Below are 14,646 nucleotides of genomic sequence, written 5' to 3'. Positions count from 1 at the left end.
CAGTGAAGCAGGTCTGCAGGTGTCTGTCTTTCTCCCCCCCATCTTCCCCTCCTCTCTCCATTTCTTTCTGTCCTAGCCAACTACGACAACATCAATAACAACAAAGGCAACAAAATGGAAAAAATGGCCCCCGGGAGCAGTAGGTTCATAGTGCTGGTACCGAGCCCCAGTGATAACCCTGAAGGCAAAAAAGAAAAAAGAAAAAAAGAAACAAAAAAAAAAAAAAAAAGAAAGTATTTGTCACATGGTCCGGGAGATGGCTCAGTGAATAAAGCATTGGACTCTCAGGCAGGAGGTCCCGAGTTTAATCTCTGGCAGCACATGTACCAAAGTGATGTCTGGTTCTCTCTCTCCTCCTACCTTTATTATTAATAAATAAGTAAAAAAAAAAAAAAAATATATATATATATATATATATATATATATATATATATATATATATATATAAAGCATTCACCACTATTTGAGACAGGCATATGTTTGTGTGTGTCTTTTCTGCCTGTTTAAAAACATTATATGTTCATGCAGATTCCCAATGACATCACAGAAGAGCAATGTGTAAATCCAGTTCAAACATAACTCAGATGTTTCTCCAAACACTTCAGCTCAACTTTGTTACGCCGTCTCCTTCAGCAATGAGAAAGTAAACTGATCAACAGCCAGTATACAAATGAGTTCCCTGTGTTATATAACCTTAAAAAATCTATGGTGTTTCAGTTATGCTGGGTCTTCATCTTGTACTGAAACTTCAGTCAAAACACAGGGGGGAAGAGAAAAAAAAAACTCCACTGATGTAAATGAAGCACAAACGAGGAAGAGCTGCTTTACATAAGAGAAAGTGTCATGTGCAGCCAGCCTAACGGAGGACAGCGTGAAGACATTCTAAAGCCCCACGTCGGAGGTGAAAGCATGTGGGGACACGGGTTCTGCTGCGCTTGTTAACACCACCAGTATTAGGGACACAGGTCTTTGACCTGCACCCTGCACCCCGTATCCCAGCACCAGGAACACAGAATAGGTTCTGTTCCGTGGAGCAGAAGACTGGGAGCTCATCGTGTGGAAAGGCCTCTAGTAGCAGGACTGACCGATGGCTCCGAGTGGAAGGCCAGGAAGTGTGAGTGCCTCCCTGCTGGTGATGGCCTCACCATGTATCTGGAGCCACCCACAGAGGACGCTACTACCTCAGAAAGAACTGTGCCAGTCGGGTGTAAGATGGGGGCCCGGGGGGAGGAAGGAGGGGAGAAACAATAACTCAGTTTAGGCTGAGGAAGCTAAAAGGCTTCTAAACTTTTAGGTCTTTTTTTGTTTTGTTTTTCCCTCTTATTTTTTTAGGCCAAAGATGAGAAAAAGTCTCTAAGAGATAAATAAAAGAGCTTCCGGGAAGAACTTCCCACCAGGGACACTGATGCTCATCTTGGCCTGTGGCTTCAGGAGAAGGCGGCGTGGCTGCTCCAGAGGGCCGTCACCGGGCACAGTTCTTAGCAGCTCTCTACTGTAGGCAGTGCTGGGGCTGGGTGGGGGCAAGAAGTGGGACTGAGCAATACTTCACCTTTCCAAACCAGCCACTTCCAATTTCCTGTATATAGTTTAGACTGTGGCGGGCAACTTGAGACTTCAAACCTTCTGGAGAGAAAGAGAGAGAGAAAAGAATATGAAAAACTCAACGCAGAGATTTAACTGAAAATAAATATTAAACACATAACCTAAAAGGAGCAAGCACGAATGTAACTTTACCACTTGTGTGACTGAAGGTAGAAATAAAGATAGAAAAGAGCTCTTTCAATCAAGCTAGAGATGCCACAATAGTTTCAAGATTTTTTTTCTTTTTCTTTGTGTGGTGTTTTCTTTTTTTCTTTTTTTTTTTCTTTTTTGCCTCCAGGGTTATTGCTGGGGCTCGGTGCCTGCACTATGAATCCACTGCTCCTGGAGGCCATGTTTCCCACTTTGTTGCCCTTGTTATTGTTCTTATTGCCATTGCTGTTGCTGTTGTTGGATAGGACAGAGAGAAATGGAGAGGAGGGGGAGAGAGAAAGACAGATACCTGCAGACCTGCTTCACCACCTGTGAAGCGATTCCTCTGCAGGTGGGGAGCCGGGGGCTCGAACTGGGATCCCTACGTATGTCCCTGTGCTTCGCGCCACCTGTGCTTAACCCACTGCACTACTGCCCGGCCCCTGGTATTTCTGTTTTTGGCCACCAGGACTGAGACTTCAAACCTGCATGACTCCACCACTCCCCCAGCAGACATCTTCCCCCTCTCCTCTAGACAGGGTGGGAGATGGGCAGGGGGATGGACCACAACACTGCTCACCACTTGGGAAGTTCCCCCTCTGCACAGTGCTCCCTGTGGTGCCTGGGGACCTGAAACTGGGTCTCTGCATGTGGTAGTGTGTGCTCTACCAGGTAAGCTATCTCTGGCCTCTAAAACAGTTTCAAGTTTAAAAAGAAGCCAGCAATGTTTTTGATGAGCATCCTGGCCCAGCTCTTAAGCCCTCACTCTGCTTTTTTCCTGACCCAACAAGTCTACTGGATCTGTGAATCATCCATCTACTGGCCTTGACCTTGGTCTTGGCTTCATGGTGGAATAAGCCCCCCCCCCCCCCCCCCGGAAGTGCCTAGGAAGACAGATTCCACAGCCTTATCACCTCAGCATGCCCCATCTGGCCTAGAGATACTGGTGATCTTGTGCTAAGCACTATCGACTCTATCAGGACTCTGAGAGACTGCTACAGGCTTACATCAATCAAGGCAAGCCGGGAGCAAGACCGCAGGGCAGGTGAAGGTGTCTGTGTAGCTCCACCCACTGCTGGATAGAGTTTTTTTTTTTTTTAAAGATTTTATTTATTCATGAGGAATGATAGTAAAGAGAAAGAACCAGACATCACTCTGGTACATGTGCTGCCAGGGATTGAACTCAGGACCTCATGCTTGAGAGTCCAATGCCTTATCCACTGCACTACCTCCCGGACCACTGGATAGAGTTTTTAAACGGCATGGCTACTAAGCTGGCATCAACTCACATGCAACTATTATAAATTTAAATAACTGCAACCTCTATCACAGTCACTAAAAAGGGAGCTTACACACACACACACACACACACACACACACACACACACACACATGCGCGCGTGTGAGTGGGCAGGGGGTGGCTCTCCCGGTAGAGTGCACATGTTATCATGCTCAAGAACCAGGGTTCAAGCCCAAGTCCCCACCTACAGAGGAAAGCTTCACAAGTGGTGGAGCCGTGCTGCAAGTAGTAGGTGCCTCCCAGCCCCGCCACTTCCTTCTCATTTTCCTCTGTCTCTATCCAAAATAATAAATATAAAAGACTCATCTAGAGAGACTGATGCACACCCATGTTCACAGCAGCACTCTCTGTAATAGCATAAACTTGGAAGCAGACCAGATACCCAATGACAGACGACAGGCTAAGAAAATTGTGGGCAGGGGGTGGGCAGTAGCACAGCAGGTTAAGCAAGCGCACATGGCGTGAAGCACAAGGACCGGTGGAAGGATCCCGGTTCGAGACCCCGGCTCCCCACCTACACGGGGGTTGCTTCACAGGCAGTGAAACAGGTCTGCAGGTGTCTGTTTTTCTCTCCCCATCTCTTCTCTCTCAACTTCTGTCCTTTCCAACAACAACAGCAATAACAATAACAACAATGGCAACAAAATGGGAAAAACGGCCTCCAGGAGCAGTAGATTGGTAGTGCAGGCACTAAGCCCCAGCAATAAGCCTGGAGGCAAAAAAAAAAAAAAAAAAGAAAATTGTGGGTGTAGTATGGGAAGTGACGTGGTGGATGAGGGACTGGATTCCCAAGCATGGAGCCTTGAATTCAATTCCTAACACTGCAAATGCCAAAGGGATGCTCTAGTTCTCCTCTCTCTCCCTCTCCCTTCCCTCTTCCATCTTCTCAAAAGTAGTAAGTCCAAGGAAGGAAGGAAGGAAGGAAGGAAGGGAGGGAGGTAGGAAACAACATACTCAATAGTATGAAATGACGAAATTTCCAACGCCACACTGATGGGACTTGAAGGGATAATGTTAGGTGGGAGGAAAAGGATGGCTGAGTACCAGGTGATCTCCCTTGTGGGTGAAATTTAAGAAAGAAAGAAAGAAAGAAAGAAAGAAAGAAAGAAAGAAAGAAAGAAAGAGAGAGAGACAAAAAGAGGAAGGACACAGGGGAACTTGTATTAGAGATAGTCTGTTCCAGCAAGTCCAAGGGCTCGGGGTGTGGAGGGATAGAGGGTAGAATGGGCACTGGGGACCTGGAGCCCGAAGGTGAACGGCATCAGCTGGCAGTGGAAGTGGTGTACAGACAGGCACAGGGAGATCATAAATTACTTGTGTAATAACTCCTGGAAATTTATTTCCCTAATAAAATCATAATAGAAAAAAAAATGTCAAAATAAAAAGCATAGAAGATAGGACTCATCAATGAGTGGAAGCCAAACAGAACAGTCCCTACTAAGAACTCAGAGCCAGATTCCCTCTGACACCAGATCCAGGAATCAGCTCAGGGTGGACGTGGTTTCATGTTCAAAGAAACCCTTAAAACGTTTAGGAGAAAAAGTTGTCAAATCAAAGAGATTCTCAGGCCTGAGGCTCCAAAGGCCCCGGTTTAATCCCCCGCACCACCATAAACCAGAGCTGAGCAGTGCTCTGGTGGAAGGAAGGAAGGAAGGAAGGAAGGAAGGAAGGAAGGAAGGAAGGAAGGAAGGAAGGAAGGAAGGAGTCGGGCAGTAGCACAGTGGGTTAAGCGCAGGTGGCGCAAAGCGCAAGGACTGGTAGAAGGATCTTGGTTTGAGTCCCCGGATCCCCACCTGCAATGGAGTCGCTTCACCACCTGCGAAGCAGGTCTGCAGGTGTCTATCTTTCTCTCGCCCTCTCTGTCTTCCCCTCTTCTCTCGATTTCTCTCTGTCCTATCCAACAACAATGACAACAACAATAATAATAGCCACAACAATAAAACAAGGGCAGTAAAAGGGGGAAAAATGGCTTCTAGGAGCAGTGGATTCGTGGTGCAGGCACTGAGCCCCAGCAATAACCCTGGAGGCAAAAAAAAAAAAAAGAAAGAAAGAGAGAGAGACAGAGGGAGGGAGGGAGGGACGTACGGAGGGAGGGAGCAGGAAGGAAGGAGCCATCAAAAATCATTCTGATCATGGAATAAATATGGAGAGAATTCTTCCAGCACAAAAGCTTCAACTCTAAAGGATTTAAATTTCTAACTCCATAGAGATTTAAATTTAGCTAACTTAAAATTAGAAAAGTTATTCATAAAAAAGTCCTTTTTGTTTAGAATTTGACTGATTTTGATTTCCTCCTCGTTACCTTCCTGGTACATTTAGAGGTTATTCTGTTGGTTACCAAGGAAATCACTGCTCTCTCTCTAAATGTCTATCAGTCTAGTTTGAAGGGAAACCAACTCAGCCTCAACTGCAATGACCACTTGACACCCAGTTGGCAGGAGTATAAAGAGGGACAAGTCCTGCAGAGGGCAAGCTGACGATACCCACCAGAACAGAATAAGTACACTCTCCGACACCTGTGGGAAATGTAGTCTACAAATACACAGTGTAGAACAACAATGTAGAAAACGACATGGATACAGGGTTTCTCGATTTACTTTTTAATCATTTTAAGAGAGATTAGAATCAAGCCCTGTTTTAGGAAGCGAATCAAAGTCCAATCAACAAGTCCAACTGCACCCTTTCCTGTTCTCCAGACATAGGAAGTGCCAGTGGAGTGAGCTGTGTCCAGAGCTCATAGGGATGTTTAAGCCAAAACCAGGCACAGGAGCTCTGTCTAAACAGTCCATGTCGGTGAATCCAGGGGACTGGTTTACTCTCATAGCAGCACCAGGACACAAAAGCAAAGGGCTCAGGGGTCGAGTGGTAGCGCAGTAGGTTAAGTGCACATGGTACGAAGCACAAGGACCGGCGTAAGGATCCTCCTGGTTCAAGCCCCCATTCCACACCCGTAAGAGGGTCGCTTCACAAGCAGTGAAGCAGGTCTGCAGGTGTCTCTTTCTCTCCCCTTCTCTGTCTCCCCTCCTCTCTCCATTTCTCTCTGTCCTATCCAACAACAACAGCAATGACGATAATAATAACAACAACAAAATGGGAAAAATGGCCTCCAGGAGCAGTGGATTCATAGTGCAGGCACCGATCCCCAGCAATAACACTGGAGGCAAAAAAAAAAAAAAAAAAAAGCAAAGGGCTCAAACTGTTGCAGAAATTCAGTGGGCTGGTGCTGGGTGGTCGTACACCTGGTAGAGTGTACACACTACTAGGTACAAGGACCAGAGTTCAAGCCCCTAGTCCCTACTACAAGGGACAGGGCACTTTCATGAGCAATGGAGCAGTGATACATGTGTCTCTGTTGCTCTCCCCCTCTACCTCTCTCCCCCCCCCTTTAAATAATTTATTTATTCATGAGAAAGATAGGCAGAGAGAGAGAGAGAGAAAGAACCAGACATTGTTGGTATGCATGAGACCCTTTCTGTTTCATTTGGTTTAAATCCCCCCTGCTTAACACTATTCTATTTACATAACCCCTTCATTCTATTTACATAACCACTGATAACAAGTTCCACCCTCCCTCCAGGGCATTTGTGGTTCAGTGATAGGATTCTCGCCTAATCTGCCCCCTCCTTGTCACACTCTGATTTTTACCAGTCACTTTTCTCTCCACTCTCTCTATGTCACATCCTGTTTCCACCCTACTTGGCAAGTATATATAAAGACAGCATTGTGAGTTTTACTGTACTTTGAGTTTAACTTAGCTCGTCTTAGATTGTGCTGCGTCCTGCATGAATAAAGAGATACTGCCTACAACCCAGCCATGAGTCCCGGGTTGTCTGTTACCCGCCCGTGAAGCCAGCCTGGCGAAAACAACATAACCCATCGAAAACAACAAGACATCACTCTGGTACATGTGCTGCCACGGGTTGAACTCGGGACCTCATGGTTGAAAACCCAGTGCTTTATCCACTGCACCACCTCCCAGACCACTCGCTCTACGTCTTCCCCTCCCCTCTCAATTTCTCTCTGTCGTATCAAATAAAGGGGGAAGGAAATGGCCACTGGGAACAGTGCATTCATGATGCAGATACTGGGGCCCAGCAATAACCCTGGTGGGTTGAAGAACAGAAAAAATAAAAAAAGGAAGGGAGGGAGGGACAGAGGAAGGGAGGAGGGTGAGTGAGAAACGCAGTGGGCCTAACACTAGAACTCAACTTCCCCTGGAGCAAAAGGAGAAGAGCAGGCAGTGGTGAGGACCTGCTGCAGATTCAAGAGCAGCAGGAAGGCCTCCCGGCTTACTTTCTGAAGGTCATCTACACCCACGGGGCAGATAGCATGGGTTCAGCTGTACCTGAGGAAGGCTGGAACCCGGACGGAGCTGGTAGTGAGATATTTGGTACTGAGAGTGTGAAGACTTCTGCAGGGGACTGTACAGAGGGGGTGTCTTCTGCTGGTGGGGTGAAATCTATCTCATCATCAAAATTATCTTCAAATTCCTGAAATAGAAAAAGAGCAGCATTATACCTGATACAAATCAGCTGGAGAGTAAATACTAAAAAAAAAAAAAAAAAAAAAAAAGGTTAATAATTGGCTAACTTTCATTTGTTGTAAGTATCACTTGGAAAATGGGCAGCCATAATTTCTTTTCTTTTTTTTTTTTTTTTTTAACCAGAGCCCTGTTCAGCTCTGACTTATGGTGGTGCAGGGGATTGAACCTGGGACTTTGGAGCCTCAGACCTGAGAGTCTCTTTGCAGAACCATTATGCTGTCTACCCGGCCCCCATAGTTTATTTTCCAAATCAGACTTACTTCAGATCAAATGCATTTGTAGTTGTGTTCGCCAAAGAGCAGAATAGAGGGTTTCAAAATGAATCATATATTTTATTTTTAATTTTTTAATATTTAGTTCCTTTTGTTGCCCTTGTTTTATTGTTGTAGTTATTATTGTTGTTGTTATTGATGTCGCTGTTGGCTAGGACAGACAGAAATGGAGAAAGAAGGGAAGACAGAGAGGGGGAGAGAAAGACAGACACCTGCAGACCTGCTTCACTGCCTGTGAAGCAACGCCCCTGCAGGTGGGGAGTCGGGGGCTCGAACCCAGAGCTTTATACAGGTCCTTGCGCTTGGTACCACATACACTTAACCCTCTGCACTACTGCCCGACTCCCATGAAACATGTTTTATGTGACCTTTTAAGCAGACAGCTTGAGTTCAATGCAACAATGTGGCACAGGACAGCAAGCTCAGGGTCTTGTGCATGCAGGCCTCTGAGCTGCCTACCAAACTTAATCCCCCCCTCCCCATATTAATTTAGGAAGAGAGAGACCACAGCACCACTCCACTGTCCATGGAGCTCCCTTGCTCCCTTGTGGTGACAGTGCGTAGTGCCAGGACCTGACACCTGGAAAGACGCGTTTACCAGGTGAGCTGTCCCAGGGCCTCACGGACTGCTCTAGGCCAGCACTCGGGAGGAAGCTCCAGAGCAGCAGCCTGGCTGCTTTCCCGCAGATCCTGCCCATCCGCTGTGACAACAGCTCTGCTTCCTTCTCCCACTGGGAAGCTCCAGGGCTCTTGAGGGCAGAGAGCTGCTCTTCTCCCCAAACAAAACATGGGGCTGGCCTTTACAGTCTTAGCCACCACAAACTTGGGGACAAAGATTTGGAGGAAGAAAGCCAAAAACCAGTCCGCTCTTCCTTACAGAAAACAAGCTTAGTTGTCATACTTTACTGGTGACGACGACGAGGTCAAAGTGGGACAGTGGTTATTGACAACAATGCTGTAGGGCCAGGATCACCAGCCTAGTCTGTCAATAAAGCTTTATTAGCACACAGCTTTGACTGTGTGCACACAGTTTTGACCGTTGGTTCACACACAACCAAGGACAAAGCTGCTGTGAAGCAGCGGGGACAGACACAGGGAAACCCTGGTACTACCTATGTGTGTGTGTGTGTGGGGGGGGGGCTGCAGAAAAAGCCTGCTGAGCTCTGCTCTCAGGACTGTGAGGGCCGATCACACAACGGAAGGACGGAACAGTCTGAAGAGGCCCTGGCGCCTGGCTCACCTTAAAGTCTATTTCCGGGTCCTTGCAGCAGGACACACAGTTGGCAATTAGCACAATGAGCAGCAGCAGGCTGCACAGAGACAGGACCATGAAGGATGGGGAGATCTCTGCAGCAGGGGCCTCTCCTGGAAGGAGGAATAAACGGTATTAAAGTCATTGCCAGAAAACACAAAGAACTTGGACTGGAGTTGGTGCACCACACCAAAGTGAAACACTCTGGGGTGGAGGGGGGAGGGCGGTTCAGGTCCTGGATCATGATGGCAGAGGAGGACCTAGTGGGGTACGTTGTACTGTTATGTGGAAAGCTGGGAAATGCTACATGTACAGACTATTGTATTTTACTGTTGACTGTAACTATTAATCCCCCAAAAAGAAATTAAAAAATAATAATAAAGTCACTGCTAGTCCAACATCAGTTTTGACATAGAAAACAGTTTCTTTTCTCCAAACATTAGTGGAACCAAGAAAAAAATTTTTTTCTTTTGTTGACATTGTTGTTTATCGTTGTTGTCATTGTTGGATAGGACAGAGAGAAATCAAGAAGAGGGCAAGACAGAGAGGGGGAGAGAAAGACAGACACCTGTAGACCCGCCTCATCATTTATGAAGTGACCCCCCCACACACACTGCAGGTGGGGAGCCAGGGCTGGAACCGGGATCCTTGTGCTGGTCCTTAGGCTTCATGCCATGTGAACTTAACCTGATACTCCACCGCCCGGCCCCCAAGGGAAAAAAAAATTGTTTTTGCCTCCAGGGTTATCGCTGGGGCTCGGTGCCTGCACCACGAATCCACACTCCTGGAGGTCTTTTTTTTTCCCCCTTTTGTTGCTCTTGTTATCGGTATCGTTACTATTATTGTTGTCGTTGTTGTTGGACAGGATAGAGAGAAATTGAGAGGGGAGGGAAGACAGAGAGGGGGAGAGAAAAACAGACACTTGCAGACCTGCTTCACCACCTGTGAAGCGACTCCCCTGCAGGTGAGGAGCCTAGGGCTCAAACCGGGATCCTTATGCTGGTCCTTGCGCTTAGGAAAAATACTTTAAGGTCACAGTCCAGGATGTGGGATAGTGGCCAGATAATTGGACTTGGGGACATGAGGTCCCAAGCTCAATCCCTGGCACCCCAAGTGATGGCCAGAGTGATGCTCTGGTTCTGTTTCTCTCTCTCTCTCTCCTGTTAGTAAATCACACATACACACACAGTCTTGTAAACCACTGTTACCTCAAAAAGGCAAGTTATTTTTATCAGTAAGGTCAGGTCGAAATGCCAGAGATAAAGTTGATGATTGGGGCCAGGCAGTTGCACAGCTGGTTGAGCATATGAAAGGGCCCAGGTTCAAGTCCACAGCCCCCCGCCTGCAAGGGAAAAGCTTCATGAGTGGTGAAGCAGTGCTGCAGGTCTCCCTCCCCGCACCCTCCTCCTCCACCCCTTTCAATTTCTCTGTGTCTCTATACAATAAAAAAAGAGAAAGCTAATGACCAAATTCAGGATAAGAAAGTGGAAGTCTAATGAAAATGAAGACACAAGCTATCAAAATATTTGGGACACAGCTAAAGCAGTCCTAAGAGGGAAGTTCATAGCTATACAAGCACACATTAGGAAACAAGAAAAAGCACAAATAAACAGCCTGATTGCACATCTTAAAGACCTAGAAGAACAACAACAAAGGAATCCTAAAGCAACCAGAAGGACAGAAATCACTAAAGTTAGGGCAGAAATAAATAACATTGAGAATAGGAAAACCATACAAAAGATCAATGAAAGTAAATGTTGGTTCTTCGAAAGAGTAAACAAAATCGACAAACCTTTAGCCAGACTCACAAAACAGAAAAGGGAGAAGACCCAAATAAATTGGATAGTAAATGAAAGAGGAGACATCACAACAGACACTGCAGAAATTCAACATATCATGCGAGGCTTCTATGAACAACTATATGCCACCAAGCTAGAGAACCTGGAAGAAATGGACAATTTCCTAGATACCTACCAACTTCCAAAACTAAGTCAAGAGGAAGTAGATAACATGAACAGGCCCATCACAGCTAATGAAATTGAAACAGTTATCAAAAATCTCCCCAAAAATAAAAGTCCTGGACCAGATGGTTTTACAAATGAATTCTACAAAACCTTCAAAGAAGAACTAATACCTCTACTTTTAAAAGTCTTCCAGAAGATTGAAGACACTGGAATACTCCCTGCCAGCTTCTATGAAGCCAACATCACTCTGATACCAAAAGCAGACAGGGACACAACCAAAAAAGAAAACTACAGACCAATATCTCTGATGAACATAGATGCGAAAATATTGAACAAAATTCTAGCCAAACAGATACAGCAGTATATCAAAAAGATTGTTCATCATGACCAAGTGGGATTTATCCCAGGCATGCAAGGTTGGTTTAATATACATAAATCAATCTATGTAATCCACCACATCAACAAAAGCAAGACCAAAACAACATGGTCATATCAATAGATGCAGAGAAAGCCTTTGACAAAATACAACATCAAAACACTACAAAAAATGGGAATAGATGGAAAATTCCTGAAGATAGTGGAGTCTATATATAGCAAACCTACAGCCAACATCATACTCAATGGTGAAAAACTGGAAGCATTTCCCCTCAGATCAGGTACTAGACAGGGCTGCCCACTATCACCATTACTATTCAACATAGTGTTGGAAGTTCTTTCCATAGCAATCAGGCAGGAGCAAGGAATTAAAGGCATACAGATTGGAAGAGAAGAAGTCAAACTCTCCTTATTTGCAGATGACATGATAGTATACATGAAAAAACCTAAGGAATCCAGCAAGAAGCTTTTGGAAATCATCAGGAAATACAGTAAGGTGTCAGGCTACAAAATTAACATTCAAAAGTCAGTGGCATTCCTCTATGCAAACACTAAGTTAGAAGACATTGAAATCCAGAAATCAATTCCTTTTACTATAGCAACAAAAACAATAAAATATCTAGGAGTAAACCTAACCAAAGAAGTGAAAGACTTGTTTACTGAAAATTATGAGTCACTACTCAAAGAAATTGAAAAAGACACAAAGAAGTGGAAATATATTCCATGTTCATGGGTTGGAAGAATTAACATCATCAAAATGAATATATTACCCAGAGCCATCTACAAATTTAATGCTATCACCATCAAGATCCCAAGAACATTTTTTAGGAGAACAGAAAAAATGCTACAAATGTTTATCTGGAACCAGAGAAGACCTAGAATTGCCAAAACAATCTTGAGAAAAAAGAACAGAACCAGAGGCATCACACTCCCAGATCTCAAACTGTATTATAGGGCCATTGTCATCAAAACTGCTTGGTACTGGAACATGAATAGACACACTGACCAGTGGAATAGAATTGAGAGCCCAGAAATGAGGCCCCATACCTATGGACATCTAATCTTTGACAAAGGGGCCCAGACTATTACATGGGGAAAGCAGAGTCTCTTCAACAAATGGTGTTGGAAACAATGGGTTGAAACATGCAGAAGAATGAAACTGAATCACTGTATTTCACCAAATACAAAAGTAAATTCCAAGTGGATCAAGGACTTGGATGTTAGACCAGAAACTATCAGATACTTAGAGGAAAATATTGGCAGAACTCTTTTCTGCATAAATTTTAAAGACATTTTCAATGAAACAAATCCAATTACAAGGAAGACTAAGGCAAGTATAAACCTATGGGACTACATCAAATTAAAAAGCTTCTTCACAGCAAAAGAAACCACTACCTAAACCAAGAGACCCCTCACAGAATGGGAGAAGATCTTTACATGTCATACATCAGATAAGAGTTTAATAACCAACATATATAAAGAGCTTGCCAGACTCAACAACAAGACAACAAATAACCCCATCCAAAAATGGGGGGAGGACTTGGACAGAATATTCACCACAGAAGAGATCCAAAAGGCCGAGAAACACATGAAAAAATGCTTCAAGTCTCTGATTGTCAGAGAAATGCAAATCAAGACAACAATGAGATATCACTTCACTCCTGTGAGAATGTCATACATCAGAAAAGGTAACAGCAGCAAATGCTGGAGAGGGTGTGGGGTCAAAGGAACCCTCCTGCACTGCTGGTGGGAATGTCAATTGGTCCAACCTCTGTGGAGAACAGTCTGGAGAACTCTCAGAAGGCTAGAAATGGACCTACCCTATGACCCTGCAATTCCTCTCCTGGGGATATATCCTAAGGAATCAAACACCAAGATCCAAAAAGATCTGTGTACACATATGTTCTTGGCAGCACAATTTGTAATAGCCAAAACCTGGAAGCAACCCAGGTGTCCAACAACAGATGAGTGGCTGAGCAAGTTGTGGTATATATACACAATGGAATACTACTCAGCTGTAAAAAATGGTGACTTCACCGTTTTCAGCCGATCTTGGATGGACCTTGAAAAAATCATGTTGAGTGAAATAAGTCAGAAACAGAAGGATGAATATGGGATGACCTCACTCTCAGGCAGAAGTTGAAAAACAAGATCAGAAACGAAAACACAAGTCGAACCTGAAATGGAATTGGCATAGCATACCAAAGTAAAAGACTCTGGGGTGGGTGGGTGGGGAGAATACAGGTCCATGAAGGATGATAAACGACATAGTGGGGGTTGTATTGTTAAATGGGAAACTGGGGAATGTTATGCATGTACAAACTATTGTATTTACTGTTGAATGTAAAACATTAATTCCCCAATAAAGATATAAATTTAGAAAAAAAAAGTGGGAGTCTGAAAAAAAAAACTTTATTCATTTTATTTTGTACTGTGCAGGGCATAAGCCCAAGGCCATGAGCACAGGGCACTCCTCCGTTCGGTATTTCTTCCTGACATCTCTGGGAGGCAGAGAGGAGAGAGCACACGGCGCTCCCCTGCCCATAGGGCTCCCGAATGTCGCAAGCCTTGAACTCGGGGCCCCAAGAGCTGCAGAGATGATACAGAGAAGGAGCTCCATCTCCCCAAGCCAGCTTCCCCCCACACTAACTGCTCACTTAACAGCCACAGGAGATGGATCAAAACCAAGACCATGTCCCTGGCAGCTGACGGAATTTCAGGTTTTACTTGGGTTTTAACAGCTCTCTCCAGCGTTCCATCCAGGCCACCGACGTCACATTTTGTCATCGTGCTCCCAGCACGCTGTCCTCAGTCCCCAGCAACTGCTGACCCTTCTCAGTCTTCCTTCGGGTCCTGTAGCTGCCACGCCTCTGAAGAACACTAGCCAGCTTTATTAGGAGTGTGCCCCTCAATTCGTGTTGCCTGATGCTTTCTCCTGAGGGAGCTGCGGCCAGAGGGACTCGGGGAAGATCCCAGAGTGCCAGGGCTAGACTGCCCTTCTTGCCAGCTCCTACGGGGCACGTGGCACCAGCCTGACTTCCTTGTGCGTGTGAACCGTGGTCCCTAGTGCCAGGGCCCAGCCCTGGGAAGCGGCCACTTCTCCTTCACACACAGCCCAGGCCATCCTCCCCGGGGGGAAGCGGCTCAGCTGCCCATGCTGCAGGGCGGATATGTGATGATTTGCAGAGGGGCCCTTACTGATGCTCGGC

At 45.4% G+C, this 14,646-nt stretch overlaps 1 protein-coding gene across 4 annotated transcripts in view; it reads right to left on the bottom strand.

The window, feature by feature from the left end:
• The window catches only part of LMTK2 (lemur tyrosine kinase 2), a 91,335-nt gene that overhangs the window by 51,313 nt on the left and 25,376 nt on the right, over positions 1 to 14,646 (bottom strand). For 3 of the 4 annotated variants that reach the window (XM_060173240.1, XM_060173238.1, XM_060173242.1), the window contains exons 2-4: positions 9,087 to 9,211; positions 7,377 to 7,521; positions 1,550 to 1,623 (exon numbers count right to left, since the gene is read on the bottom strand). In XM_060173240.1, coding sequence (XP_060029223.1) covers positions 1,550 to 1,623; positions 7,377 to 7,521; positions 9,087 to 9,211 — 344 coding nt within the window. The remainder of the gene's footprint in view (positions 1 to 1,549; positions 1,624 to 7,376; positions 7,522 to 9,086; positions 9,212 to 14,646) is intronic. The other variant, XM_060173239.1, reaches the window with a different exon arrangement.

The sequence above is a fragment of the Erinaceus europaeus genome, chromosome 15 (genome assembly GCF_950295315.1).
Source record: "Erinaceus europaeus chromosome 15, mEriEur2.1, whole genome shotgun sequence".
NCBI classification, from domain to species: Eukaryota; Metazoa; Chordata; class Mammalia; order Eulipotyphla; family Erinaceidae; genus Erinaceus; species Erinaceus europaeus.
The sequence above is the reverse complement of the archived record's forward strand: the minus strand, read 5'-3'. Positions and strand labels throughout refer to the sequence as shown.